This window comes from Oreochromis niloticus, linkage group LG4 (genome assembly GCF_001858045.2).
Source record: "Oreochromis niloticus isolate F11D_XX linkage group LG4, O_niloticus_UMD_NMBU, whole genome shotgun sequence".
Classification (NCBI taxonomy): Eukaryota; Metazoa; Chordata; class Actinopteri; order Cichliformes; family Cichlidae; genus Oreochromis; species Oreochromis niloticus.
Window position 1 is genome coordinate 9,123,954 of NC_031969.2, and position 27,293 is coordinate 9,151,246.

Below are 27,293 nucleotides of genomic sequence, written 5' to 3' on the forward strand. Positions count from 1 at the left end.
ATATTGAAGTACTGATGCGGTAGTTTCTGTTTGTTCCTGCCTCTCTCTGCTCTCCTTTTTCATCCCTTCATCTGGTTGGAGCAGATGGCTGCCCCTCCCCCTCCCTGAGCCTGGTTCTGCCGGAGGTTTTTTCCTGTTAAAAGGGAGTTTTTCTTCTCGGTGTCTCCAAATGCTTGCCCATAGGGATCTTCTGCACATTGTGGTTTTTGCTCTAATATTGTAGGATCTTAACCTTACAATGTAAAGCACCCCGATGCAACTGTTGCTTTGAGTTGGTGCTATATAAATTAATTAATATAAGTTAAAGAAAAATAAAATGAAGAAAATGTATTGATGAAAAATAAATTATTGTAAAATCTTTGTCTCGCTTCATTTTCTCTCCTTGCTAGAGAACATGATCACAATACTCATTAGACTATTTTAGAGATCCCTTTAAACACTTGGTGTCCTTTAAAGCAACTTGCATGCTAAACATTATACAGTATACAAAATACATTGTATAACTAATGAAACTTATTTGCAGGCTATTAAAAACACTTGATGATGTTTTGCTTACAGACAGCAAGTCCCGAGTTAAAAGCAAATATTTGTGCTCTCACATGAAAAATGGTTATTTTATTTGTGTTTGCCAGGCAGAGTTTTTATGTACTCATTAGCACAGCTAGGAAGATTTTTGGTGTTACAGCCGTATCAAAGTCTGTAGATTACAAAAAACTGGGGTACAAATCCACCACCCATCACAAAATCTCACTGTATTTAGATAAAAAAAACTAAATGAAACATTAAAAAAACAGAGAAACTAATCAAAATAAATTAAAATTATCTACACTAGAAGACTTTTTAGGCTTTGGTGAATATGTTTATTGAGACTGGTATGACTACATGACAGTGAGTCAGCTCTTTCACAGTGTGACTGACTGTGTTTGAATTGTAATAACCACTCCAAACGTCTTCAAACTTGCTCCTGGCAAACATTAGACATCAAAATGCTACACCCAACAGACTCTAAAGTGAAACTCGCAAACAACCGAAACACAACTCAAAACAAACACCGTTGAGGATGTTGTGTAGAGTCTCACTGTAAACCTCGACAAGGTCGCAGTACAAGGAAACCTTTGGGTCACTAAACTTGGATTCGGATTCCTTGGACTAATAAAACTGGGAATATGCTCCATCATTGCTCTCCATCCAATGCGAGAGAGTTTAATCAGATTCAAGTTGGTGTAGAACCTAAAATACCAGGTTACCTTCTCAATGTATCAAGAAAGGCCCCAAAAAGTCTTAAAAACACAGTTTCTGTCAGCATCCTTCAACAATGTCGCTCTTCCCAGACAGCGGGGTTGCCGAGTGTCTAATATGCACACAGACACTCCATGTACAACATATTGGTGCCTTTGAAACGTTTATTTGAAGGAGACGTTTACATTGGCCAACACCCGTGTGCACACACCCTGCTCCTGCGACAAACCAGCTTACAAATGGAAAAAGCCCTTCTGGGCTTTAGAGCAAAGTTTAGTTGAAGAGCGATTTAAGCTTCAGCTGAACACACCCTTAAACAATGTGCGTGTGCAGGCATGAGTGGAGGTGTTACGTATGGGCTTGTAACAGTGAAAAGCGTTCTCTGTTCCTGATGCAACCCTACCTGTGGCAAACTCGCCAATTTCAAGTGTTATGGCGTTGATTTACTAGTAACCAAGGAGACTGCTGCTCCTGTTCTGTATCCAGGTGATGGCGGGATGAGTCAGGCGGGCTCGCCCTAACGCCCTCGATTCTTACCCCTGCTGAGCTGTGACCCTGCACCTCAGGTGAAACACATGACCACGTTATCAACAAATGGGATGCAAATTCTTATGGGAAATGAGATTCATAAATCTGGGAGGTGTGACTTCTCATCGCTTCCAGGTGTGCGGGAGCCCCACCTTAATCACAGGGAGGGACGCAGCGAAGCACAGCAGACGGGAGGGATCTAAAAGCCACAAATTTGTGGAGGTACAGGTTTCCAACCTTCTAAGCAAGTTGAAAACAATCCTCTCTAGTGGTGCTTTTGGACCTCGTCCTTTTTTCCCCCCTTCTCCCTTGTGCTCATTTCTTGCTGGCAGAGAAATGAGCACATCATCAAGATAAGCGGTGCACAACATCAACAAGAGTTTACCGCAGCTTGAACGTCAGACTGAGACTTGTTGAGCGTAATTCGGAGGAGGTGGAACTGCTCATACTTGCATCCCAGAGGATAAAAGGTAAGTGCATTCGATAAAGGTTGGGTCAGGCTTGAATCTATTTATATTTCGATTTGATGTCTAATAATAGACAAAATAATGTTCGGAAGGGGTAAAAATCACTCTAGCCCCCCCATCACTTGATGGGGCAAAGTTGAGGACCCGAGGCCTTTTTATCCTGTGCTAAAACTGCCGAAAAGGTCATATTTAAATCTCTGGTGCTGGAACAAAGACTCCACTGTGTAATGCGGGAAGTGCTCCTCAGCTATCACAAGTGACTATCTGACTGTCTCTCACCTCTAATCTTAACTGGTTATAACCGGCAATCGTGTTGTGTGACGGCGCTCGCTCCGTCTCCTTTTCTGTCCCGGCCTCGCCTCCATGTTGCAGCTGGTTTTACCTCCAAGCTTTGCCACGGCTCACTCACTTCCCTGCTTTGTTCTGGCATGTTTATACACTCCCTTCTCCTCCTGTTCTCTTCACTCGAGCTGCTGTCAAACCTCTTCTCCCTTTTGTCTCTTCCACGTTGTGACCTCTGTCATATTAGCTTCCATTTCTCCATGCTTGATTTGCAGACTTTTAATGCGTTTCGGACAAACTTCTCCTCCCGACTGACAGTTTTGCAGTCAAACATGCGTGAAATTTATTTTACTCTTTTTTGTTTCAGGATTAAAGACCTGCCACATCAAAGGACAGTTACACAAAGGAGGACCGAATCCTCGTGTGGATTACTATAATGAATATGGCCCTTTCATCCAAGAACCTGAAATCCCTTTCCCCCGTCCTGTTCCTCTTTTATGCCCCTCTCACCTGTCTGTGCCAGTCAGCCAACAGCACCTCAACCAGTACCACAACCACCACCACAACCATTTCCTCAAATGTTACATCCCTGGTCGGAGTCCCAGGCTGCCGCGACGGGCTGCATCCCATGTACAGGTATCTGTGTGACCGCCGGGCAGCATGGGGGATTGTGCTTGAGACCCTGGCCACTGCGGGCTTCCTGCTAAGTATAGGGCTCCTCTTAACCCTGCTGATCTGGTCCCTGTGTGCCTGCATCTCATCCCGCCATAATCGCAACAGCAACATCGGAGGCATGGTGGCCTCCATGTCCCTATTCCTGTTGGCCACGGCGGGGATCTTCGGCATCACCTTCTCTTTCATCATCAGTCTCACCCCCCAGACGTGCCCCACTAGGCTGTTCCTCTTTGGCGTGCTCTTCTCACTGGCCTTCTCCTGCCTGCTGGCTCGCTGCCTTGCTCTGTTGGGCTTCGCAGCAGCTCGAGGCTGGGGAGAGCCTGCTGTGGCTCTGGGGCTCTTCACTGTGCAAGTTATCATCGCCACAGAGTGGCTGATCATCGTGTTGGTCCGGGATAACAAGCGCTGCGAGTACAGCCAGGAGGAATTCGTTATGCTACTGATCTACGTCCTGTGCCTGCTGGCTATCAGCTTGATCCTTTCCCTGCACCTCCTGTGCCGCAATTATTGCACTTACAGCTACAGCTACACAGGACCCATCAACCAGCAAGGGAAGCTGCACAGTGGGCTGGTCTTCGTCACACTGCTTCTCTCTGCCTGCATCTGGGTGGTGTGGATCACTATGCTCACCAGGGGGAACCCCGAGCTGGGCCGTCGGCCAAATTGGGACGACCCAGTAATTAGCATTGCCTTGGTAGCAAATGGCTGGGTGTTACTGATTGGGCATGGGTTGTCCCAGGTCGCCTTCTTCTGCAATGGGGAGGTGAAGTCCAAGAATCTCCCTTTGAGCTTTGCAGGATGGACCAGCCCCAATGCTGATATGCCAGGACTAGCAAGCCAGAAGGAGGGGAAAGACAATGGAAGCTTTGAGAATGACTTGGAGAACAAGAGAGGTGAGATGCTGTTGTGTTGATTTAAAAAAGTGTGAATTACGGTTAGATGATTAGGGACATATAAAGATAATATGATTATTGAAATTATCTTTTGAAATCGATTATTTAAATTCTCACCACATTGTTAGCCATGTTTGGTTGACTAGCAATCCAAGAGATATCTCATTTTCTTTGACAAAGACCTAAAAATACCAGTAAATATTCATATATGTACAAAAGAGCTGGTAAACTAGAATTTTAGCATTTAAGGATTTATACTAAGTGATGTGTATGGAAGAATTCAGGATCGACCTGACAGCTTAAAAGATGCTCATCAGTACAAGCCTATTATTCTCAGGATTTTATAGGATATGATGATGATTTAATAACAGGCCACCTGGGATCCACTCGAATCGGCAATGATTATTTCTTTTTAATCAATTTAATGCCCCACTTTTTTGCATGAGTCACTCCTCATCAGGCTTCCTCTGATCATAACACAAAGGGCCACAAAGCAGGAACTACTCATTTAAAATCAATTGCACCAGTCAGCATTACTCATTACTTAGTGTTAGGTGTAAGTACTTCTTTATGTCTCCTTAAGTAACGTGATGTGTCCTAATCAAAATCTCAGTGGTTCCTTATAACTTCCTCATTAGTTTACTACTACTCCTTAGATTAGGAGCCAAATCAACATCATCTAACTAAAGTTTGCGTGCACCACAGGTCCATAAAGGATGTTGTTTCGTCTCCTTCCTGGTCTCATTTTAAAAGCGTAAAATCCAGGAAAAAACACAATAGATTGAATATGATCGATAAGGACACATTAACCAAATGGCTTTCCTCAAACATGAGGTAAAAAAGAACCCAACCTTAGAAAATGACTTCTGCTATCTGTCAGCTCAGCTCTCACTGTGCGCCTTTATGATGAACGCATATAATGGCTCTATAAGTAGCTGACTGTGTAACGCGTCTCCCTTCAGGCCGGAGAGCGGAGCAATCGCTGCGATCGCCCTACGAGTCGGGATTCTCCATGACGGTGAGTACTGAAGGATAAACCATCCGACTCCTGCCAGTCCAACATTCAACAGTGTGACCTTTTAACTACGTGACTGAACTATATTGTAGGATTAATTGGGCTTTATCGAGGGTATTAATTGCAGCGACGTTGTGTGTTTCAGGAAATCGACACTGACAAAGATTACACCATTCCTCGCCCTCAGACCACCAACTACAATGAACCCTACGATGAATATTATGGACGTGAATAAAACCTTATCTGAATAACGCCTTACACACACACTCGCGTAGCCCACCTCATGGCCTAATTTGTACTTTAACGTGCAAAATGTAAATATTTTTAGTATTATAAGAAATTGTGTTTTAAATTTGTTAGTAGGATTTAAAATAATATGCCCCCCCCAAAAAAGAGCAGGCTCGGCAGCATGACTCATCTGCTTGAGTTTCATCATCGAGGCTGGACGGGTTCAGATAGTCCAGCTTTGTTCTGGCAAACCCACGGGACGAATTCTCTACAGTGGGGCGTCTCAGTCACGGTGTGTGTGCTGCTACTCGGAGATGGCAGATAATAGCCCTGAGGTGACAGGAGGCGTGAAAGTGTCGCTCTGAAGGTGCCAAACTGCTGAGCGGAGCAGAGACATCCACGAAGGAACGAGAGGACAACTGAGAGGAACGAGAAGAGAGAACGAGGTGAGAAAGGAAAGGAAGGTGGGATCAGACGAAATGAGACAAGACAGGAGGAGATAGGACAGGAGACCAGTCAGCGCTGTGGGAGGGCTCGTGCCATCACTGATCAGCATCTTCATATTCAAAGTTACGTCACAGTTACACGTTTCTGCAAAACAACTGGAGTGATGTAGAAAGATACAACATAAGCATCTTTTTTTCCATAACACTTTAGAATACGGCCTGAGGCCAAGTGCGTAATTCCTCTGTGATTAAACGGAATGTCAATACTTTATTTGAAATTATGACGCAATTATATTTACCTACAAATACTTAAAGGTGGACACACAAGAATAAGGGGGTAACAAATCAGGGTTTTACAGGAAACGAAGAAAAACTTATACTGCGAGTAAAGCTAGTAGTCTGTAAGTAATTTTAGTAAATGTAAGCAGTGCACAAGGCATTATGAGTCGTGCACAGATTCTGCAAATGTGATGGTATTTGTTTTTCTTGTAAGGCAGAACAGTCCTTAACACATTTATGTTGGTAAAAGAAAAGCACAATCGAATAACAGAACATCCACCGTGCAAATCAACATAATGAATATTAAATAAACAGGCAAGAAAGGCAAGATTAATCCACTCCATAATACAGCCTGTGCTGAAAACTACAGCGTGTTTATGACGTATGATTGTTTTTGTTTGTTTTCTGTAAAAACCTAACTTGTTCTCACCTTATTCTAGTGTGCCTACCTCTAAGTATTTGTAGCTAAATGTAACTACATTGTAACTTTAAAAAAATGCACTAAAATTCCATTTAATTCCAGGAGAATTACGCTCTTAGTCGCATATTATAAAGTGTAACCTTTTTCATTTTACAAATGCTTGCATAATGTGTTCAATAAAAAAGACTTCTACATAAAGCCCTTTGTACTTTCAGAGGTCATTTTTTTAATGTCCCTTTAATAATTTGAATGCCTTCTTGCAGTAAACAAACACGTGTTTATGGGAGCCGCCACCAGGGGGCAACGTCGTACCAAGTCATAGTAGATGACTAGGTAGATGTAAAACCTTTTTAGTAGCAGCATACTATCATAGTCACTGTTTCATTTACAAGAGGCAGAATGTGCAATAAGAAATTCATCCCACTGTAATACACGGGAGAGAAGATGATTCAGTGTGCCATTTGTTTTTTTGCCCCCTCCCTTCCTCCCTCCGATGGCCTGCAGTGATTTGCCATCCACAAAAGGTCAGTCCCCCACTTCAAAAGATGCAATCTCTCACACACCTCCTCCTCTGTCAGACAGGCTTCTGCCTATTCTTCCAATTAGCCCAACTTCAATTACTCAGCGAGAGCATGCCATCAAATTGGCAATTGGCCTCTTGTGCATTAGTGCAATTAGCAGGGATATGAGGTTTCCTGCCACATCCAACCCATTTACGGCCATTAACTCTAGATGCAATTAAAGATTGTTCCAGTTTGTTTCCCCCTTGGCAGTGATGAGCAAGTTTGGAGGTGGTGGAAGAGCTTATCACACAGTAAATTTGGTCTGGAGGAGCAAAAACAAAAAGAAAAGAAAAGTCGAGTTAACTGCAACGCAGCACAGCTGAGCTGTGTTAAACGGTGGGCATGTGGCGCCTCCATCAATCATCCGGCTCACGCCCCGCAGAGGAGGCCACGTTTCTGGACGGTCTGAGGAGGGATTCTTTGTAAGCTTGTTATCTAAATATTGCAGCATTCAGTTGACTCCCCAACTTCTCATGTCTAATGAGAAACTCCCTTATCTCTGCTTGGTATAGGGTTTTTGTTCTATTTAAAGAAAGCTCGCTCCTGATTGGACAACTTCACTTTAGACAAACACTGCAAAGAAAATGATAAGACTGACACAATCATGGGAAGGAAATAACATAATGGCTGCCAGCTCAACAAATCCAGAACCCTATCTGAGAATGTGCTCTATCACCTCCTGATAACCGTGAGGTACGAGGGTCACTGCATCAAGAAGAAAAAACGGGAGTCAGTGAGTGCCTTTAATCTGACCCCCCCCCTCCTAGAATAAGCTGGCTTTTTTCTATAATAACTTTAGTATATAGAGTGCTGTGCAAAAGTCTTTGCCATCTCCTCTTTATATTTTGATCCTTGGAGCCAGACTTTGTCATTTATTAAAGTGCTCTTGAGCAAATAGTTCAAGCTTTCTGAGGATCTTTCAAAGTGTTTCTTTAGACAATGCCTGCCTTTTTCACAACAGGTCTGATGGAGTGATGGATCCAAATTTGACATTACTGGTCCAAATTGTTAATATCCAGAGAAGTCGTCAGGACAAATGTATAACACAGAGTGTCTACAGCTGGCCGTGGCTCTGACATGGTCAGCCAGCGGTGTTGGAGCTTATCAAAGCTGAAGGAAACTGTGGATGCAGAAAAGTGCCACGAGCTTTAGATCAAAATGTCTGATTGGCAACGGCTTCATTTTAAAGCATGACAATGATCCCAAACAGACTGCCAATGCAGTAAAAGCAGACCTGGATAGAGAAAAACACAGTGGAGCACCGTCAGTCATGGATTGGCCTCCCCCAGAGCCCGGACCTCAACATTACTGAAGCAGTGTGGGGTCATGTTGACAGAGAACAGAACAAAGCCAACATCCCAAGACGACCTTTGAATGTCCTTCAAGAAGCCTGGAGAACTATTCCTGAAGACTACTTAAAGAAATGACAAGAAAGCTGCCTGAGAGAGATCAGACTGTGTTGAATAAAGGTGCTCACACCAAATATCGACTTTCAAGCTTGTTAGAATCGTACAAACTCCGTTTTTGCCTTATAGACTGTAGTTAAATGTATGTTTTCACAAATCACTGCACCTATTTCGCATTTCCTAGCAAAATATTTTAAAAAAGGAATGAAGGACAGCTCAAAACTTTTGCACAGTACTGTATGCAATTCTCAAATTTGGTTGTTTGGGGAAGAAAAAAGCTCCTGGCTTCAGATTGTGATGCAGAGTGGATGTAAAGTTGATTCGGTTGCAGTTTTTAAACAGAGCTTAAATGTGTTTTTCAACCCTCAGCTTCATGCAGCTCTCTCCTGCACTTCAGAAATAATGCACAGCAAGCATCTCCAGTTTCCAACCCACCTCTGTGTACTTTAAGGAACTACAGCTCGGAAATTGTTCAGGATTTGCGTAGTTTCATTAAATACACTAAATTTACTGGAGGTCATGTGGGAGCAGAACTGAGTGATCGTATACGGAGCGAGAGGCAGGTATGAGTGCGGGGGCCTGCGACACTAAAGGCCAGAAAAGCTAATAACAAATCAAAGACGGGTATAAAAACCAAACAGTTTATTATTATATACATTCAATAATAATGAAGAGAATAAACAGAAGGCAGACACAAGAATGGCAAAATAAAACATTGTGAGAAAATACATGTCACTTACTTAATTTTTAAAAAAAAATCACTTGGATAAATGAGCCTTTGAGAGCATGTGACGGGGAGGAGGAAAGGGAAAAAACTTCACATGCAATTTAAACCCATTTATTAAACTGCTGTACAAAAACTCCCACTGGGTTGACTTCTTGAGTGCAGTGCAGGGAGTCGGGGTGTGGGGTGTGGGGTAGGGGGGCATCGGCAGCCAGCAGCTGAGGATGACTTTTTTTTCAGTCCGTGTCCCTCGAGCGCACCTGTGCGGTTACTTCGCAGCTTTTCAAAATAAGATTAACTCCCAATTAGAGGAGGCAAAAAACCAAAACAACAACAACAACAAACAAACAAACAAACAAACAAAAAAAAAAGAGCGAGCGAAAGCAGCTGCGCCGCGGTCACTGCTCAACAACGGCGCCGTGACTGCAGCTTGTTGCCAGCTGGATGAGCGAGGCGGAGAGCTTTCTAAATGAGCATCTCTGTGGGCAGGTTCATAATAATAACACTAACACGGCTCTGTGCAGAAGCTTTTCACCGGGGTGGACTAATGCTGTTATTCTTAACATTTTAAGGGTTTTAATCTTTTAAAAAAAAAAAACCACCGGGGGGGACAGACAGGTGATTACCACGAGGACCACACAGCAGAGAGCATAGATAACCCAGATTTACTGAAGTGGACTGGATTGACCCCCCCACCCTCCCCCACAATCCAGACACTGTGCAGAGCCTGAACCGAGAGCAGCCGTCACTCCTGTCACCCCGCATCACACATCATTCCAGGTTTCTCTCTCTTTCTTACTCCCCCCGCTGTGTAAACGCGCCACGCTCCACCTCGTCTTCCTCCTCCAGCACTGCGATTTGAGTTCATGCACAAAAAAAGAAAAGAAAGCCTCGACACCCTTCCTCTCTCGCAAAAAGCATGCATGCATAGCAACACTTGTGGTAATACTTGTAAGGAATAATAAGAAAAACAAGGAGGTAATGCTCATCAAAAATACTCATTGGACCCACTGCACACAGTTTCACAATCATACAAAAACAAAATAACCCCCCACCCACCCTGTCCTTGCACTGTACCACCCCCCTTCCCCCAAAGAAAGGAACAGAGTGAGAGGGAGAGACAGTGGGGGACGCTGTGATTCTGTCAGCTGATGATTAATGGCTCAGCTTCTCACCTTCACCATCACTGCCACAAAGTCCCTTCACTGACCGCCCACACATTGTTTCATTGTTGGGGGAAAAAAAAAAGGAAAAAAAAGGTGGACACTGCTGGGTCTCTGGACCCCTTTTGACATCGTGCTGCCCACCCCACCCTCCCCTCCTAATTTACTTTGTAATTTGGCCCTGCAGGAAAATGCACTTTGAAATATCCTCTCTGTCTACCTGCCTCTCTGTGCATCCCTCATGACTCCATCTGCTCTGATTTCCCTTGTCTGCAGCAAACACCTCTGCATCTGCACTGTGTGCTCATGTGTTAGTGCAACAAAAAAAAAAAAAAAAAAAGCTAATAAATGACACTTAAGACCAAATTAAACCCAGCAGCGTCATTATATTCTGCAGGTTGGATTAAAGGTGTATTCCCTGTCTTGCAGACATTGCTTTTATGACATTTCCCAGGGGTGCTGCTACAACGCTGTACAGCTTCAACCCACACATTTAAAAAAACATAAAAATACAGCTAAAGGCTAAAGTAAAGGCAGAAAAACACAAAAAATAAAAACAAAATACACAAGGACACACAAAAAAAAGAAATGTGCTTTCCTCTGAAAATCTTTGGAACCGAAAAAAAGGCAAATAATAGCAATAACGACAACAACCACGTGAGAGTAAATGCAGATGCAACACATACAGGTCCTGCTGTGCCTTCAGGTGCACCAGGAAAGCTTTGAAACTATTCAGAGTGAACCATCCCAGAGAGCATGATGAGGGACTTAAGAGTTACATAATGATGTGGAAACCTAGTGAAAACACTGCATATAAATAGAGACAAAACCGATAATGAATCCCGTCTCTGTGCTTCCCTGCACTCTCTCTGTTCTGCTGAGTCAAGATCAGACACCATTTCCCGAACGATGGTCAGGAGGGATCGGCGTCCGTTCGACTGACAGGTTATTAGTTTCCCAACGCGGGTGGTGCGCGGGTGCTGAAGCTAGTTCCACTCGTGTCCTGGGGATCTTTTCGATGTGATCGGCAGGAACGTCTGACGGTTTAGGAGATAGAAACGAGTCCTTTATTTCTCCTTTTGGAAGAAGCAGACTTGAGGACGAGGCCTTTAAAAAGACGGTCATGAGTCGCACTTGCAGTAATGACTGGAGTATGTGCAGGCGAGCATTAAGGACAAACAAACTGAAACTCACTGAGCCACGTGGTGTTTTTTGTTTGTTTTTCCCCCCATGATGACACGTCTGTGGCAGGCAAAACAAACGAGGTGCTGCAGAAAAAAAAAGATTGACTTTTTTTCCTTGTCTTTTTTAAACAGTTTCTTTGTGTTTCCTTTTACATTTGGCCGGGACGTTTTAAACGTTAGAAAAATGACCCCCCCCAAAAAAAGACATAAGTTCGAAGTTATTAAGAGAACAAAAAAAGTGGTTTCTGTCAGAAGTTTCCTCCAGCTGAAAGTTGAATGTTCCAGCGTGGCAAAAACAAGAATAGCTCCTACATCCTCTGCATTTGACTCTTTTTTTCAGTATTACATGATGCTAACATCAGAAGGATGTAGGGGGGAGCAGCTCTATATCAACGTAGTGTTTAAAAACAGAAGTACCTTTTTCTAGTATCATTTAGTGAAGTCTGACACTAAAGGAAAGTGTAGAGGAATCTATACTTGGTGTTAAATGTAAGAGTGTGTGTGTGGTTAGGTCTGACAGGGCAGTGGATAAACTGGAAGTTCGGATATTTTTAGGGACAAAAAAATTAAAAAAGATTTTGTAGTGTGCAGGATCTCATAGGAACAACAGCAGTCTGTCTCCTTCCACATCCTGTAGTGTTTTTTCTTAAAAAAACAAAAACAAAACAAACAAAAAAAGCATCCCAAACTGTGTCCTGTTGCTCCAGCTCCAGCTCTTTATACACGGGATACACTCCTGGCAGTTTTGTTGTTTTGGGGGTTTTTGTCATCGTTTCCATGTCAGTGATGGACACAAAAGTACAGGAACTGAGTTTGAGTTGATGATGTGGCAATGACTTCTCTCGCCACAAGACAAAAAAAAGGAAAAGAAAATAATAAAAGGGGTTGTTGCTATAATCTGCCTGCAGAAAAAAAATGGAGGGGAGCTCCTGCCAAGCAAAGAGCCTGAAAAAGGGTTTTGGACCAAAGTGAAATTCCTTGGATGTGATTTGTGGTTTTAGTAAGGAGCAAACCTACTGTATCCCGCCCGGTATAAACTGGCCTGAAAGACACAGAAGGGACAGCAGAGTCATGAAAGTAGACCTATACACATAATTTAAGAAGAAAAAAAAAGGAATGCTGAATGCATCTATAAAAAGCTGCTATTACACCGTTTACAAGAAACCTACTGACTGAACTAGAATTCACCCAAGACCACAAACGCCTCCATTTATTTGTTCTTCAAAAAAAAAAAAAAAAATCAGTGGCATAAATGTGGCGCAACATCTTGCAAAAAGATGGACGAGAAAAAGTCGAGTGAGGTCACGACGTAGGATTTTCAATTCATGATTAACACGGTCAAAAAAAACACAATACTATCATCAAAACTAGAATATACCACTCAAGTACTGTCAACACTAACATATGTTGATCCTCTCTTTAAAAATAAAACCCATTTTCTTGTTCACTTACACAGATGTTTGTCAAATATCACAGAATCACTGCATCGTGATAACTTCGTTATCTTATCCAAAACCCTTCAGTTGATCCAAAACACTGCAGTGACGAGAAAAGACACATAGTATTTGTCCTTCTCCTGACACACAAAGTCTTGAACAGTCAGGCCCCATCTCATTTTAAAGACGTCATACTATCGCATTTTCCCAGTGGAGCTCTTTGCTTTCATACTGCAGGCTAACTTGGTGTTTCTAGAGTTTCTAAAAGTAGAATTTGAGGCAAAGCCTCCAGCTTTCAGGCCCCTCTGCTGCTGAACCAGCTCCCAGTGTGGAGTTGGTAGACAGTGACCCTCTCTATTGTTAAGATTAGTCTTCAAACTTTCAGCCATGGTTGGATCAGGTGACCCTGAACCATCCCTCAGTCATGCCGCTGTAGGCTCAGACTGCTGGCTGACTGACGTCACCTTCATGCTCCCTCCACTTCCTTTAAACAGGGAGTTCTTCGTTCCAACAGTCACCTCATCAATAGGTTGTCATGAGCTGGTGCTACATAAACAAAACTGAACTGAACTGAACATAATGTGGCACTGAGTTATTCCATTATTCCCTCCCTACTATTCTACTTATGTTGTAGAGCTTGTGTCCGTTTACTCACCATGGCTCCCACGCCGTAAGCAGCAGCCGCCGGAGCTAAAGCGTGGTATGGATCTGTAGTGTACACCCGGCCATAACTAGCAACAAAAACACAAGATTACTTAACAAGGTCAAAAAACGTGTGGCAACTATGAACTTGTCTGTTGTCCCGTTTTGGAGAGCTTCCTTTCTAATCCCCCTTTGAACCCTAAGAGGCGCCCTTAATTTTGAAACTTAAACACACAGGTTTAAAATCCAAAGAAAGATTAAATGCACCTTTTGCAGTTGCTTCAACACAAACAGAAGTGGATGATGACTTTTTTATGCACAAAAATAAAACTGGTTGATGAGCATCTGTAGAAGAGCCCATTTTCAGTCATTTATCAAAGTTATTTCCTCATTGTGCTAAAAACCAGGCAATTGCAGCATTAATCCATCAAACACTTTAAAATCTATTTTATTTCTATCCAGCTAAAAGCTTCGCATAGGCCAACAGCACGTCAGCTAATGCAAATCAACGTCCTGCCATGCAATACCTGTGCGCTGCCTGACATTAACCAGCCAGCAGAATTCGATTAACTCTAATAAAATTAAATGAATGAAAAGCGGATGAGGGGAAAGTCCTAGCACAGTCAAATGATAATTCTTCATGTCAACATTTTGTTCTTTACCCTCCTTCATCTTTTCTGCCTCTCCTGTGCACATAAGGAGCCACACATTGTGCAAACATTGGCTTTAAAGTGCAAATGCTCCCCCCACCGCGTCCCAATGACAAAACCCCTCAGATACAACATTACATACAACTCTTGCCGGCTCTTACTGTTATCTTATCAAACTGTTATCCAACATAAGTGAACCTTAAATCCCCAAACTCTATTAAAAGTTTTCTCTCTTATCCCAAAAAAATAAATAAATAAAAAAGCCCCCAAAACACAATGAAGGATCAGAGCCTTTCAGAAGATCAACGCTTCACCTCGGGAGCTCTGCCGTAGAGTTTAGCGTGTCTGTGTATATTTGTGTGTCCTGCCTTGACCTCACCTGTCACTGTAGGCAGCAGCTGCAGCGGTTGCCCCGGTTACAGCCGCAGGCTGGGCGTAGCGATAGGCGGCGGCGGCGGCGGCAGCAGCCGGGTAGCCTCCCTGAGAGAGACACATACAGCAGAACTAACTCGCACGCCTCTGAGGAGGAAGATACCTGAGCTACGGTGTGTCAAGGAGGGGGGCGGGAGAGATGCAACAAACTGACATTTGGTTCAGAAGTTACGAATACTTTCTTCTGTGTATTCAGAACACAATTACTTTCTTAGCGTGTACGATAGATAAACATACAGTTTGTGTCAGTATATTGCATATGCATAGGGGGAAAAGGAGGAGGTGGTGGGGCGTGATGGAGGAAGTGTTTTATCAGTGAGACAGGGAGAGGAAATTGGACTGTCGAAGTCGAGTTAGATTGTATTATTACCGCTACGGGAGAGGGGGAGGTAAAAAACAAGTAGTGGAAGACAAAATGCTCACACAGCTGAGGCCATATAGAACCTCAGTGTCTTGGGAAGATTAAAGTAATGAACAGATACATCAAGAGGACTCCTACAGTTTTAAGGACACTAACGGATGCTAGTGTTGCATTTCCAGTGGTGATGGAGAGTATTTGCTTATGACAAAAACAATATTTGTTATTAGAGGTGTTTCTTTTGCATGGATTTAGAACAAAGACAACAGAGAGAAAGACTGAAAAAAGAAGGAAACAAAAAGGTCACACACACTGACACACCCACACAAGCCTAGACTGACACTAAAATCATCTCCTTGCACTGAGACTGCATGCATGACCCAAAATTACAATCCAGACCTCCTTAAAAAAAGAAAAACAAAAAAAAAAAGAAACAAAACAATCCCACTGCATTTGGACCTGATCAGAATGGAGAATATCCAAGCACAACAGAAACATCCCAGCATTCTCTGTGATGGCTACGAGACACGGAGCAGAGGGAGGCAGGTGGGGTACAAAATGTTTATTAGTGGGAGAGAGCAAGGCTTTCTGGGTAAGCGGAGGGAAAGAAGGAGCAGTAAAACAGCACGCCGGCATGCAGCAGCTGATCAGCACATGCTTCAATAATCATCCTGGGGGTGTGCAGTTAATTCAGGAAGAGACCATGTTCTCCATTTCAGCTTGAGCCCCCTCTGGGCAGAAGGCTTTCAGGGCATTTCATACCACTGACTAACGTTCACGGGACACTGCTGTGAAATCACAGGCTCAGATTTAGAAACAAAAAGAAAAGATTACAAAACAAGGGACTTCTAGTTTATGATAATCCAATATGGTGGCATCCAATTGGAAATATAGTTTGTGTTTTAGTTTTTGGAAAACGCAGTACAGTCAAAGGTTTAGACATACTTGTAAAAGACATCTATGGTATATTAAAGCAGTACTGGGGCAATTATTTCTGCAGCCAAGTTTAAATAAACGTTTTTAAATAAAGCTGATTACGTGAATGCATATATTAAAACAACCTTTCTGAAAAAAGTAGCACTAGAGTATCTGCATTCACCGCCTTATGAAAAAGGTGCAAAATACAATGATTTGTAAATCATTTACGGCTTATTTTCGATATAAAAAATGAATTATTGAAACTGAGGAATGTTGCACCATGTTGCATCACCTTGTCCTGTAAAAAAACTGTTTTGTGTCTGGACTGCAGGGAGGTCAGTTTAGCACCAGAGGGGTGTACTATGAACCATGATTAGTGGCTTAGTGGGCCATGTCGAGCTTCGAGTATGCTTTAAACTACATTCTGCACCATATACTGAGTAATTACTTGACAGATGTTGTACTTACTGAGCCACTAATCTACCTCGTTAGCTGTGAGATATTCCTTTAGTTGGTTTTCTAGGGTTACACAATTTTCCCAATCATTTGTTGTACCTGCTCCAAAACAAAACAGAAAAGTTTGGTGCCTAAAATTCAAAACTACAAATTTTTCAAACTACATTTCTCTGTGTCCTTTTAAGCATAAACGTTAAATCATTTACAAATCATTGCATTCTGTTTTTATTCACATTTTAGGTCAAACGTTCTAAAAAAAACGAGTGGTGACAGGTCAAAAAACAGAAGCAAGGACAACCAGATTTCTGCTTGGTGGTGATGTGGAGGGGGGAAATCTCAGCAAACCACTTCCTGCTGAGTTATGATCCGAATCTCTAGATTCAGCATAATTTTCACTGAGTAAATTAGAGGCCTCAGTAGATTAAAATAAACAATAAATAAAGGGACATTGCTACCATATGAGCATGCTCAGTCCTCACCTCATCCCTGTGGTTTCAAAACAACCTCATGAGACTGACTCGGGCTAACCTGTATTGTACAGTCATGTGAAAAGCAAAGTTTTTACTGGACTCTATGCAGTGCTGCGAAATGTTCACTGTAGTGCTTCTATTAAAGCCTGGATTATGAGCTGCTGGCCAAGTAGTCATACCGGTTATGCTTCTTGCAAGTGCGCGGCCTGGGCGCACGTGTAGTCGGTGTGTTGTGATGTAAATTATCCACGGACGAGTCTGCACAGGTCCTCACGCTAATCGTGTGATGATATTCAAGTTTGGGTCTATGCATTTGTGAAATAATGTTACATCCCAGTTATATTTGTTTTTGTGTGGACTGAAACATGTGCTTGTGAGTCCTCAAAAGTTAAACACAAATCACTCGTTTGTGCACGTTTGTAAACCTTTTGAGGCATATTTCTCTCCATATAGATTTTTGGCCATAATCCACAGCACCACGTTTTGTGAATTGGGTTTCTCGGGCACCGTGGAGTCCCCGAAGCACTCATCAACTCCTCTGTATACCAAAGTATTCTAGAGTCAAATGAGAGGCCATCTGACTGCTAAAGCTTGGCTCAAACGGATCATGGAGCAGGACAAGGAGCAAATCAGCAGAATGGCTGAAAAAAGAAAACTATGAGCAAAACGCCTGCAAATCTAAATGAATAAAAGCGACGTTGTGAAGAAAAACAGGCCAAAATTCCTCCACGACGATCTGAGAGCCTGATCTCAGTAAACAGCTGAGGGCACACAAGTTATTGCTAAAGTTGGTTCTGTAAGCCACTGAATCAGGCGGATTTCTTCACAGGACTGACCGAATGAAAACTTCTCTTTTCTACATGACTGTAGGCCACTGATACTTACTAAAAATACAGTCAGCTTTTGTAGTTTATTTTTGACCAGTCTGAGTTTTCCTTGTATCTACTGAGGGATCTAAAAAAGAACATTAAAAAAAAAACCCTCACTTGTTTTTCAAGTGACATAAAAAGTCGATTTCCTGCCATCTTAAATAAAAAGCAGCTGTAGAAATAATTGACGAGCCCAAACTGCAGTGATATAAGTGTGTCTGACAAGTGAATGCAAACATTTGACCACAACTTTTACAACTGTATGCATACTGTCATCTTTTCCAACAAGAGAACAAAGTAAGAGCAAGTGTCATTTTCCACCAAAACTAGCCAACCAGACAAAAGAGACCAGGTTCTCTTTTGAGCAGGAAAAAAAGCACTCCATACAATTTAGTACTTTTAGTTCAAAAACAAAACAAAACAAAGCTCTTTCCCACAATTGGAAAAACAAGAACAAAAAAGAAAAATCAGTGAGTTAGTAAAAGAACAAAGCAAAATTCAAAGCAGCGGTAATTTTTAAAACAACTAAAAGACAACATGTTCCAGATCAGATCAGAAGATGATTCATAAGATCAGAGGAGGTAGTACAGTAAAACAATGCACACTCAGGGTTTGGTGTTGAGTTGACCCTACCTGAGGCAATCTGGGACTAAGGACTGAGTCCTGAAACACTAGTCTATAGAGAGAACAGAAACAACCGTTGTCAACCTGGATACACACACGCACGCACACACACATTCACTGACGCACGCTGCCGCATCCGCCTACAGAGCAGCCTTTGTAGTGGTGTTGTGGATCCCATCGCACGATGTCATTTATTCAGTTTTATTTCATTTTTAAATGAACACAGCTGGTGCTCAGTTGTGTGATAACCAGCACTTTTGTCGACGAAAAATAACGCTCATGCACAAAAGACAAAGGATCTTGTGCAGGTATGTGGCATTTCGTGCTTCTAAAGAGTTCTTCACCATTCACCATTATGGAGGCAGCTCTGTGCAGCGCATGACCGGACACACATGCAGAATCACCCCAAGAGGGAAAAAAAAAAAGAGCAGGAGAAAGCCGTGAGGGAGGGACAGAGATGGTGTGTCGGTTGGAGGTGAATTTACTTACATATAAGTCTGCGGCTCCGTAAAACCCATCCTGATACACCACGCTGAGAGGAGGAGGAGAACATGGGAGGGGGAGAGAGGGAAACAGAGTGGAAGAAGAGCAGGAAGTGGAGGGTGCAGTGCGAACAGAGTGGTGCACGGTCCCAGAAACCCAGGGTGGATGGAGGTCACAACACAGCAAAATAGAGAAAAAGAGGGACCAGGAAGAGAGAGGGAGAAAAAGAAAGAAAGAGGGAGAGAGAGAGAGAAAAGTAGTTATTTCACACCCATGCAGCATGCAGAGGAAATACAAGTTCCATTTAAGCTCCACAACTGCATCTCAAAAACATTAAACGATACACTCGTGGGGCTAATACATAAAGGTTATTGAACTGAAATGAGACCATAAACGGCTATTGCTCCCCAGATAGTAGAAAACCTGGCCAATAAAGGCCACTATGAATAGATCGTTTCATGAGGAAACGATGTCTGGGAGGTGTAGTTTTCAGTGGAGCACGTATGGAGAAGGTATTTCCTGCATCCCCACCCACCCCACGCACAATTTCATCTTGTTTCGCTTTATTTAAATGTCATGTACTGACAAGCCACTGGTCAATTTGGCTTTGAACTGAATACGATCGCAGTCGCAACCCCCATTAGCCAATCATCGCAGCACAGCAACGACATGCACAGTGCACGCACACCGAGGGAACAAAAAACACAAAAACAAATCATGGTAAACATGAATAATCTAAAGCAAATCTGTGCACAAGGTGACTGCTGCTGTATAATGTCTGCATGTGGTCTGTGTGTGTTTATGCAAATCTGCTGACGGTAGGATCTATGTGTTTATTCAAATGAAGCTTCAATGGTGCAATCCCATCAGTGTGTCACACTCCACTGAATAGCTTGTAAACGGACTGACAATGTGCCAGTTGGACTGCTGAAGAGAGTGAAGTGTGAATAATGTTTGAGCATGAGGAGTGAATGAGCACAGCTGCGTTAAGCAGAGACCTGGTCAAATAGAATTTGGAAAATGACTCATGAGGTGATGCTCGGTGGATTTACCGAAGCACTAAACAAAACAGATCCTGATTTTTTTTCTATACCCAGAATGAGCTTCAACACCAACAGCTCTTGTTTATAAAGAGGCAGGTTATCCTCACCCAGGATAGGCAGGGATGGCGGGCTGCGGCACAGCGGCCCGCACAGCACTGTAGACGGGCCGGCCTCGGCCCCGGAGGTGGGCACCGCGAAATGCCGCCGCCGCTGTTGTGGCTGCTGCTGCTGCTGTAGGGTAGGGAAACCCTGGAACTGTAGGCAAGGAAGCAGATAAGGAGGGGTGACAGGAGAGGATTAAAGGAGGAAAGATGACAACGCAGGTAGGAAATGGGATGACAGTATATAAAATGAGGTGACACTCGGAATGAATTGAAAGAAAGGCAGAGGAACATTCCAACTATAACACAGAGGACTGTATCAATAAAACTGTCAGTGAGGAAAAATGCTGGGTGAGCAGTGCATTAATACAGATTAACGATCACAGTGTGACTAAAATGTAAAGTAGGGCTGTCACTCTCTACAGCCAGACAGACCATTTTTAGTGTGGCTGTAGAGACAGAGATGGGCCTTACCTGCGTAGATCTCTGGTCCATACATAGCTCCCACCACTGGACTCAACTTCCACCCTGCTAATAGTCACACAGAGAAGGGAAAGGGCAAATAATAAACAGGGGCCGTCTTTAAAGTGTTCATGCCTGTCCCATGTAAAGTGCTACCCCTCAGCTTCCTTGTAGAAGCACCTATGGTATGATAACAGTACCCCATCTGTTTTTACAGTAAAAATGGGTTATCCAGTATATCACATATGGTGTAAACTGTGGACATGTTCTGATATTCACTTTTACTGCTGTCATCAGCTGCTTGCTATAAAGATCAGTTGCTGGTAAATCTACAAGAAGAAGCTGCTATTCAAACCTCCTGTTTGCAACGGGCAACCAATCAAAAGATAAAGAATACAATTCTTGTGCGTTTTGTTTTTCTTAAAGAGAGAGTGGATGAACTGATCGACTGCACCAGGACCGATTATAAAATAGATTTTGATTATTAAAGTTTCTTTTGTGAACTGTGAATGATCTTATAAAATCCTAAATAATATGGCACCTGATTACTTAGCAGATCTCTGTCTGTATAGCCCTAAGAGAGCACTAAGATCATCGGGTCAAACCTAGGTCTTGGCTGAAGTCCAGAGGAGACGGTGCCTTTGCCATTGCCGCACCCAAATTATGGAATAATCTTCCTCTTGACATTCGCACATCAGATTCTCTTCAACCTTTTAAATCACGTCTAAAAACGTACTTGTTTAACCTGGTATTTAAGGCTAATTAGTGTGATTTTCATCTGGCTCTGCATTTATATTATGCAATTATTTTATATCTGTAATTTATATTTTATATTGTAATTTTATCTGTATCATGGTTTTACTTTGGTGTACTTTGGTCTTTAAATGTGCTATTCAAATAAATTTGATTTGTTTGAGTGTTTTCACACCTGTAATTTGTTTACTTTGGTCTGAATCAGTTCATGAGTTTGTAAGTTTGTAGCCTTTTCCTGTAGTTTGGTTTCGTTTCAAAAAATACATCACTTACAAACGACGTTCAGTGGGACGGTCAGGTGTGTCTGAGGCAGGAGCAACAAAAGTAAACATGGGGAATATAGATTCATCTTACAGCTTGTTGCTAGCTCGCACTGTGACCGTTTGTACACTCTGTGCATTTATGGTAGCTGCTGCATCCCAGAATGCAAAGCATACCTCGCTATCACTCAAACTTGCAGGTTATTGGTTCAGCTCACATTCACACTGTAAACAAACCATACAGTCCACCGCCTCTGATGCATCTCGGTGCAGTTGTTTTGGTCTACACCTGAGTGCCAATTTGTTCGCATCTGCTCAAACGACCCCGCAACAAGTAAGAAAACGGTGCCAGAGTCCGATTCAAACGGACTAAAAACCACAGTACGAACATGAATAAGAACGCAGAGCTGGAAATGAACTTAATGTACTGTGAAGCCTTTTCCTGTAATTAGCCGGACACACGGCAACGCAGAAGATGAATTCTCTATTCTCCGCATGTACCTATGATGTTTGGATTATTAGACAGGCTTAGGTTCACTGTTTGTGCACATTACTGTGTGTGTTACCATAGGGTAGTGTGCTGAGAGCTTCTCCATTAGGATAAGGGCTGACCATCTTCTTGTTAGTCATCACTCTGGCGGTGGCGTTATTCACCTGGGGGATGGAGGAGCCGACAGTCAGAGGCACAGACACAACAGCTCAGCAGAGGAAAAGTAGCACATAGTCTCAAATGTAAATCTCAAGGCCAGGGCTGATATGCGTGGTGTTTTATACAGTAGATTTAGAAAGCCTGCTGCTGTGATGAGGTATTATAATAGTCTCTGCTCATCGTGTGGCTGACTTTGTTATTAAAAAGGAAATAGCGGTGTCATTCGGGATTATGGTTAAGCAATTTAGTTGTGCCAACATTGTAGCTTATCTTCTTCCCCCAATCAGCCTTTCCTAGTCTGCCACATTTCTTTATTATAATAATTATCATCAAAATGCACCCTTGAAGGTCAAACAATACTTTCTTCTGCTGGCACCACATGTTAAATATTGTGCACACTATAGAGAAATCTGCCTCTGCAGAATAATGAAACACAACATCACAGGCTGGAAAATAAAAGTGAGTGGTGCTGCATTTCATCAGCGACGAGGCTGCTAACTCTTGTTTATGTAGCGCGTGTATGTCTGTGTGTATAACTGGATGGAGATTGTTAGGGGACTTTTTAGTCATCATGCAATAAAAAGCAGGTTGCCCAGTAGAGATTTAGTGATTCGCTATGGACAGATACAAGGAGTGCCACTGGTGACACTGGTTGTATTGCTGATGTGCGCATAAACAGGGGTGGGGATACAGCAAAGGAAACTGAGCTGTACTTATTTTTTGGCAAGTACTGTGGCTTTTTCTTTTTTTTTTTAAAGGGGTGTGCGTGTTCTGTGCATGCTCGCTGACATTTCAGACTAATGCTCCGGCCTTTCAATCCAAGACGGCTGATAATCTCCTCTCTGAGCTTCAAAGGCTCCTACTCCGGTCCCTTGATCTATCCTCATCTTCCTTTGATGGGCTTTAAGGGAGGGAGATTGTAGCTCTCTGTAATAACCCATACTGTCCAAGTGTGCTGTTGAAGTTGCACATTTGACTGTGTGGCAAGCTAAAGATTAATGACCTTTTGCCTAGCGAAGAGCCTCTGCTTGTGTGTGTGAGAGAGAGAGAGCGAGAGAGCTTGAGGAATGAGAGTGCTTGTGTGCGCATGCACGCTTCACTCCAATTTATAAGACCATTAAGGCTGCCTTTCGCATCGCCCCTCTCAGTGAGTCATGTTCTTTATCTGCAGAGCTTCATTCAAATGGAAATGAGGTTTACCTCATTTTTCCCTCATTGCAAATGACAAGGTCAGTGGCAAATGATTCAATTAGCCAGGCCCGGCTACCTATCTGACACAACTGTGTGCTGGTGTCTGAGTGGAAACACTCTGAAATCTCAGTTTAGTCAATGAATCAAATTTATGCAAACGTTTGTGTTACAAGAGGGAAAATTTCCCAGAGGCTTTAAGCTTGAAGGTAACACTACACTTAAGGCCATCACACAGCGAGCGCACTGCAAAAAAAACGACACAAAACTTTTTACTATATGTATATTCAGTATCAGTGTGTTTTTTGAGCTACAGTGCTCTTTTTGCCAAATACAGTGATCTGATTGGTCAGATCTGTTTATTCGCATCTGAAAAATGTGAAAAATCGGGCTTGTTAGGCAAAATGCTTCAAATTCATCCAGTGAAATCACGCAGTCAGTGTGAACATCTCAATTATGAATAGATGACTCTAAAAGATTTTTAGCACACAATATATTTGGATGGATATGCTGTGTGGAAAGGCCTTTACCCTGTAGCAACGGAACATTTAAGCTATGCTAATAATCTATTTGTTTACTGAAGTTTTGCAAGAAACGTGACCTCTAACCATGTGATGTTAGCTTGTCCGCCATTTTGGACATGTGACAATCACGGTGGCAGTGTAGGATCAGGCCAATAAGGCCTAGAGTTAGATCCACAACCATCTCACAGCCACAAGTCACAGGAAACAAATGAGCATTCCCCAGTTCAAAATGTTGCACCTTTTGAAACATGTTTGTTGCTGCATGAAGGCAAAAACTTTGCCATTTCGGATTAGCACTTTTTCAAGTTTAACTACCACGTTAGCCAGTATTTGCAGACAACCATGAAAACCTGCAGAGAAATGCGTCAATCTCCTAGCAACCAAAGCAATCACAAGGTGTTTGCATCTGAAACCTCCATGAACCACAGCCAAATCAGTCGGGGAATACATGTTTCTTTAGCAAATGCCGGTTGTATCACATCCAAAAGGGCGGACAAATCTTCATTTTTCCAATATGTGCATGACATTGCATAAGAAATCTAAATATATAGTTATTTTGTGTGTGTGTTTTTGTGTGTGATTTGTGTCATGCGCAATTAATGAAACTGGGTAAACGGTCGGCAGAAACACATGCAAATCAGCAGAGACCAATATGGAAGGCAAATCTTAAGTGTTAATGATTAATTAAACATTCATCCTTTCTCAGCCCACTTTTGCCCTCCCAGTCGGACCCGGACAGTAAAACCAGACAAAAACAATGTCACATTTCCATATGAAACCAAACTTGTGGGGTTTACGTACCTAAAAAGAAAATTGTTTTAAAAATAAAATTCAAAAAAGAGGGGGAGAAAGAGTGGGGTGCAAAAACATTTGTTCGACAAAATTAATAATCATATAACACAGAAATTACACGCAGCCAAATACGGGCGCATCACATGACCAAGAGTGAGTAACAAACTAAAAAAGAAAAGAACGAACAAAATTTAAAAAAACATTTTAAAAAAGGAAAATTTCAGCCAATCAGCAAGCGTCGGATGCAGCATAGAGACCAATCAAAACAATCGCAGCACTCCCACACCAAACACGTACGAGACGAGGATGGGACGGGAAGGTTAAGAGTACGGGATGCAAAAGTGAGAAGTAAAGAGACAGAGCCAGTCCATGTACAAAATAAACAGGAGAACGTAAAGATGGAGTGAAGAAAAACCAGAACAAGGGAGAAATTTTTACATGAGCAACACACACACAGAAAAAAAACAAAAACTAATAACAATTACTGTTTAAAATAAAACATATATATATATATATATACCAAGGTGCATCATTCAAATAAAGCAATCAGTTTTGGTGACCATTCTCCTGAAAATCTCACTGTATGTGGTGGGTTGAGAAACAGAGCACCAAAGGATGGAGGGAGGAGAGCGAGAGAGGGGAGAGAAGGAGAGAGAGAGAGAGAGAGTGAGAGAGAGGAGGAGAGTGAGAGAGCAATCCTCATTCCCAAAAAAGGAGAGAAATAAAATAAACACGAGACACTATGCCAGGCATTAAAACTGTGTGTCACAAACTGAAAGACCAGTACACTACGACTACTACTACAACTACTAACACACAGACAGTCCACTACAAGAAAACCAAACCAAAGGAACAAAAAAGAAAAGTAAACGAAAAGGCAGCATAATAGAGACCCAAAAAACAGCAAGGTAAACCCCATATCGGTTTAGAGATGCATATGGTTACACAAAACTCGCTGATTCAGTAAGTGATAACAAGCTGGACGGCTGCATCAGCTTTTCATTCACTCAAACTTGTTATTGTTAGTTTATTGTAGGCAGTCACTTTAAAATGAGTTGCACCAAATAAACTACCTCTTTTTTAAATGAAACATTTAAAATCTAAATAGAATAAAATACTAAATTCACAGCTAAACACTCCCAGACGTTGCTGTTGTGTAAGAGAACCAACCATTGACTGCATGTAACAGAGTGAAACCAAGTGCATCTTTCCAGTGGCCAGCAGGGGGCGATGCCTCTGGTCAGAATTTAATATGAGGAAATTAAGCTTACTTAATTATTAAGAAATACTAAGAACTATATAACATATTTAGTATATATTTACATTTAGGAATACTAAATATGATGTTCACTTATGGTCCTATTTGGACTTAATGGAAAATCTAACCAGCACTTAATGTATTTAGGCATAGTCACGGTTACCTGCTGGTTCAAACTGAGCGTCACAATGAGGTAGAAATGTGATATAAGTGTCTTTAAATGTGGCATGCTTGTTAGTGCCAGGCAGGCTGAGTATTTCACAGAAACTGCTGATCTACTGGGATTTTACAACCCAAGCATCTCTAGGGTTTATGCAGAATGGTGTGCAATGTCCTCCGTTTTTCAGTCTGATCCAGTTGCTGCTGTTTTCATCTGTTATATATAGTTTAACTGCCAAAACCCCTTCCAGCTATCTCGTGTGTGAACTGTTTACATGAAAAACATGTAACTTTAAAAGGTATACCACAAACATCTGTGAAGTTCCTGTTAAAAAAAGGCTAACAGGTCTTAATTGGATAGCTTTGTAACAAGTTTTAATGGTGCAACCCATTTTAGTTAACTGCCGGACTGAAAATAAGAAACTTTCCAGCAAAACTTGTATGAAAAACTGGTGCGACTGTGTCTGGATGGTTCCTAATGGTTTTACTTGTACATCAATTAAGGAAAACATCCCAATATATATGTATATTGTTCCAATTGGTTTTTTAACGTCAAGGCAAAGCCAGTGTGCTAGCCTCGGTATGTACATTTGTGAAATCTTTGCCTTGGCAGTAAACACAGAAAGGGCTCTCCTGGCATAGCGACTGTCTGCAGTATGATATGCCAAGATCCTGCCTCGCCACATGTTCAGCATTAGGCCTCAGCCTGTGTGAACGTCAAATCATTTTTCAAAACACTGCGTCCAATTGGCAAATATCTGATAAATGTGCTCTCCCCGAAAAGCAGACAGACCGGTGAAATTAAAGAAAAAAAAAGAAAAGAAAAAAAAAAAAAAGAACAAAAACTTGAAAACCAGGGTAGCCTTAAATTGCCCTGCAAGTTCTGCATTCAGTCAAAGCGATCGTAGGCAGCACAGGGAGCAAAGCTTTGTTTCATTTCTGCTGATTTTTTTTTATTAATCAAGAAAATGGATGCTATATGCATTGAGTCCAATGGAGAATTAATAAGATGGGATTGTAGATAGCCGTGTCATTGCAATAAAAGAGGAGGGTGATTACATTCGGTCATTCCCAGTGAGGTGTTAATGACGTGGTGGAGGAGGGAGCGAGGGGGTGGGGGACGGCCATGTGGAGGAAATATTACTGCTAAAAAGGATCAGGTCTGTTGGAAGATGCTGTGTCAGTCTGTTTGTGTGAGAGTGTGTGTGTTTGTGATACTGCAGTGTGCACTGGAAAATGACACAATACCAATA

The 27,293-nt window shown here is 42.3% G+C and overlaps 2 protein-coding genes across 9 annotated transcripts in view; one reads left to right on the forward strand and one right to left on the reverse strand.

Moving 5' to 3' along the window:
• Nucleotides 1-1,910: 1,910 nt before the first annotated feature.
• On the forward strand, nucleotides 1,911-6,671 carry LOC100692696 (retinoic acid-induced protein 3). Its single transcript, XM_003443188.5, has 4 exons — nucleotides 1,911-2,237; nucleotides 2,884-4,084; nucleotides 5,047-5,102; nucleotides 5,245-6,671. Exons 2-4 carry the CDS (start codon nucleotides 2,953-2,955, stop codon nucleotides 5,332-5,334), a joined length of 1,278 nt encoding a protein of 425 aa, XP_003443236.1. The 5' UTR covers nucleotides 1,911-2,237; nucleotides 2,884-2,952; the 3' UTR covers nucleotides 5,335-6,671.
• Nucleotides 6,672-9,069: 2,398 nt separating this feature from the next.
• Nucleotides 9,070-27,293, reverse strand: part of LOC100692969 (RNA binding protein fox-1 homolog 2) — a 53,262-nt gene continuing 35,038 nt past the window's right edge. For 5 of the 8 annotated variants that reach the window (XM_013270157.3, XM_013270158.3, XM_005468455.4 and 2 more), the window contains 7 exons: nucleotides 22,037-22,124; nucleotides 20,470-20,526; nucleotides 20,002-20,149; nucleotides 18,858-18,900; nucleotides 14,621-14,721; nucleotides 13,605-13,680; nucleotides 9,070-12,555 (listed from right to left, as the gene is read on the reverse strand). In XM_013270157.3, coding sequence (XP_013125611.1) covers nucleotides 12,511-12,555; nucleotides 13,605-13,680; nucleotides 14,621-14,721; nucleotides 18,858-18,900; nucleotides 20,002-20,149; nucleotides 20,470-20,526; nucleotides 22,037-22,124 — 558 coding nt within the window. In that variant the 3' untranslated portion in view covers nucleotides 9,070-12,510. Of the gene's footprint in view, nucleotides 12,556-12,583; nucleotides 13,050-13,604; nucleotides 13,681-14,620; nucleotides 14,722-18,377; nucleotides 18,421-18,857; nucleotides 18,901-20,001; nucleotides 20,150-20,469; nucleotides 20,527-22,036; nucleotides 22,125-27,293 lie in introns of those variants that run through there. The other 3 variants (XM_013270155.3, XM_013270156.3, XR_003219894.1) reach the window with 3 other exon arrangements.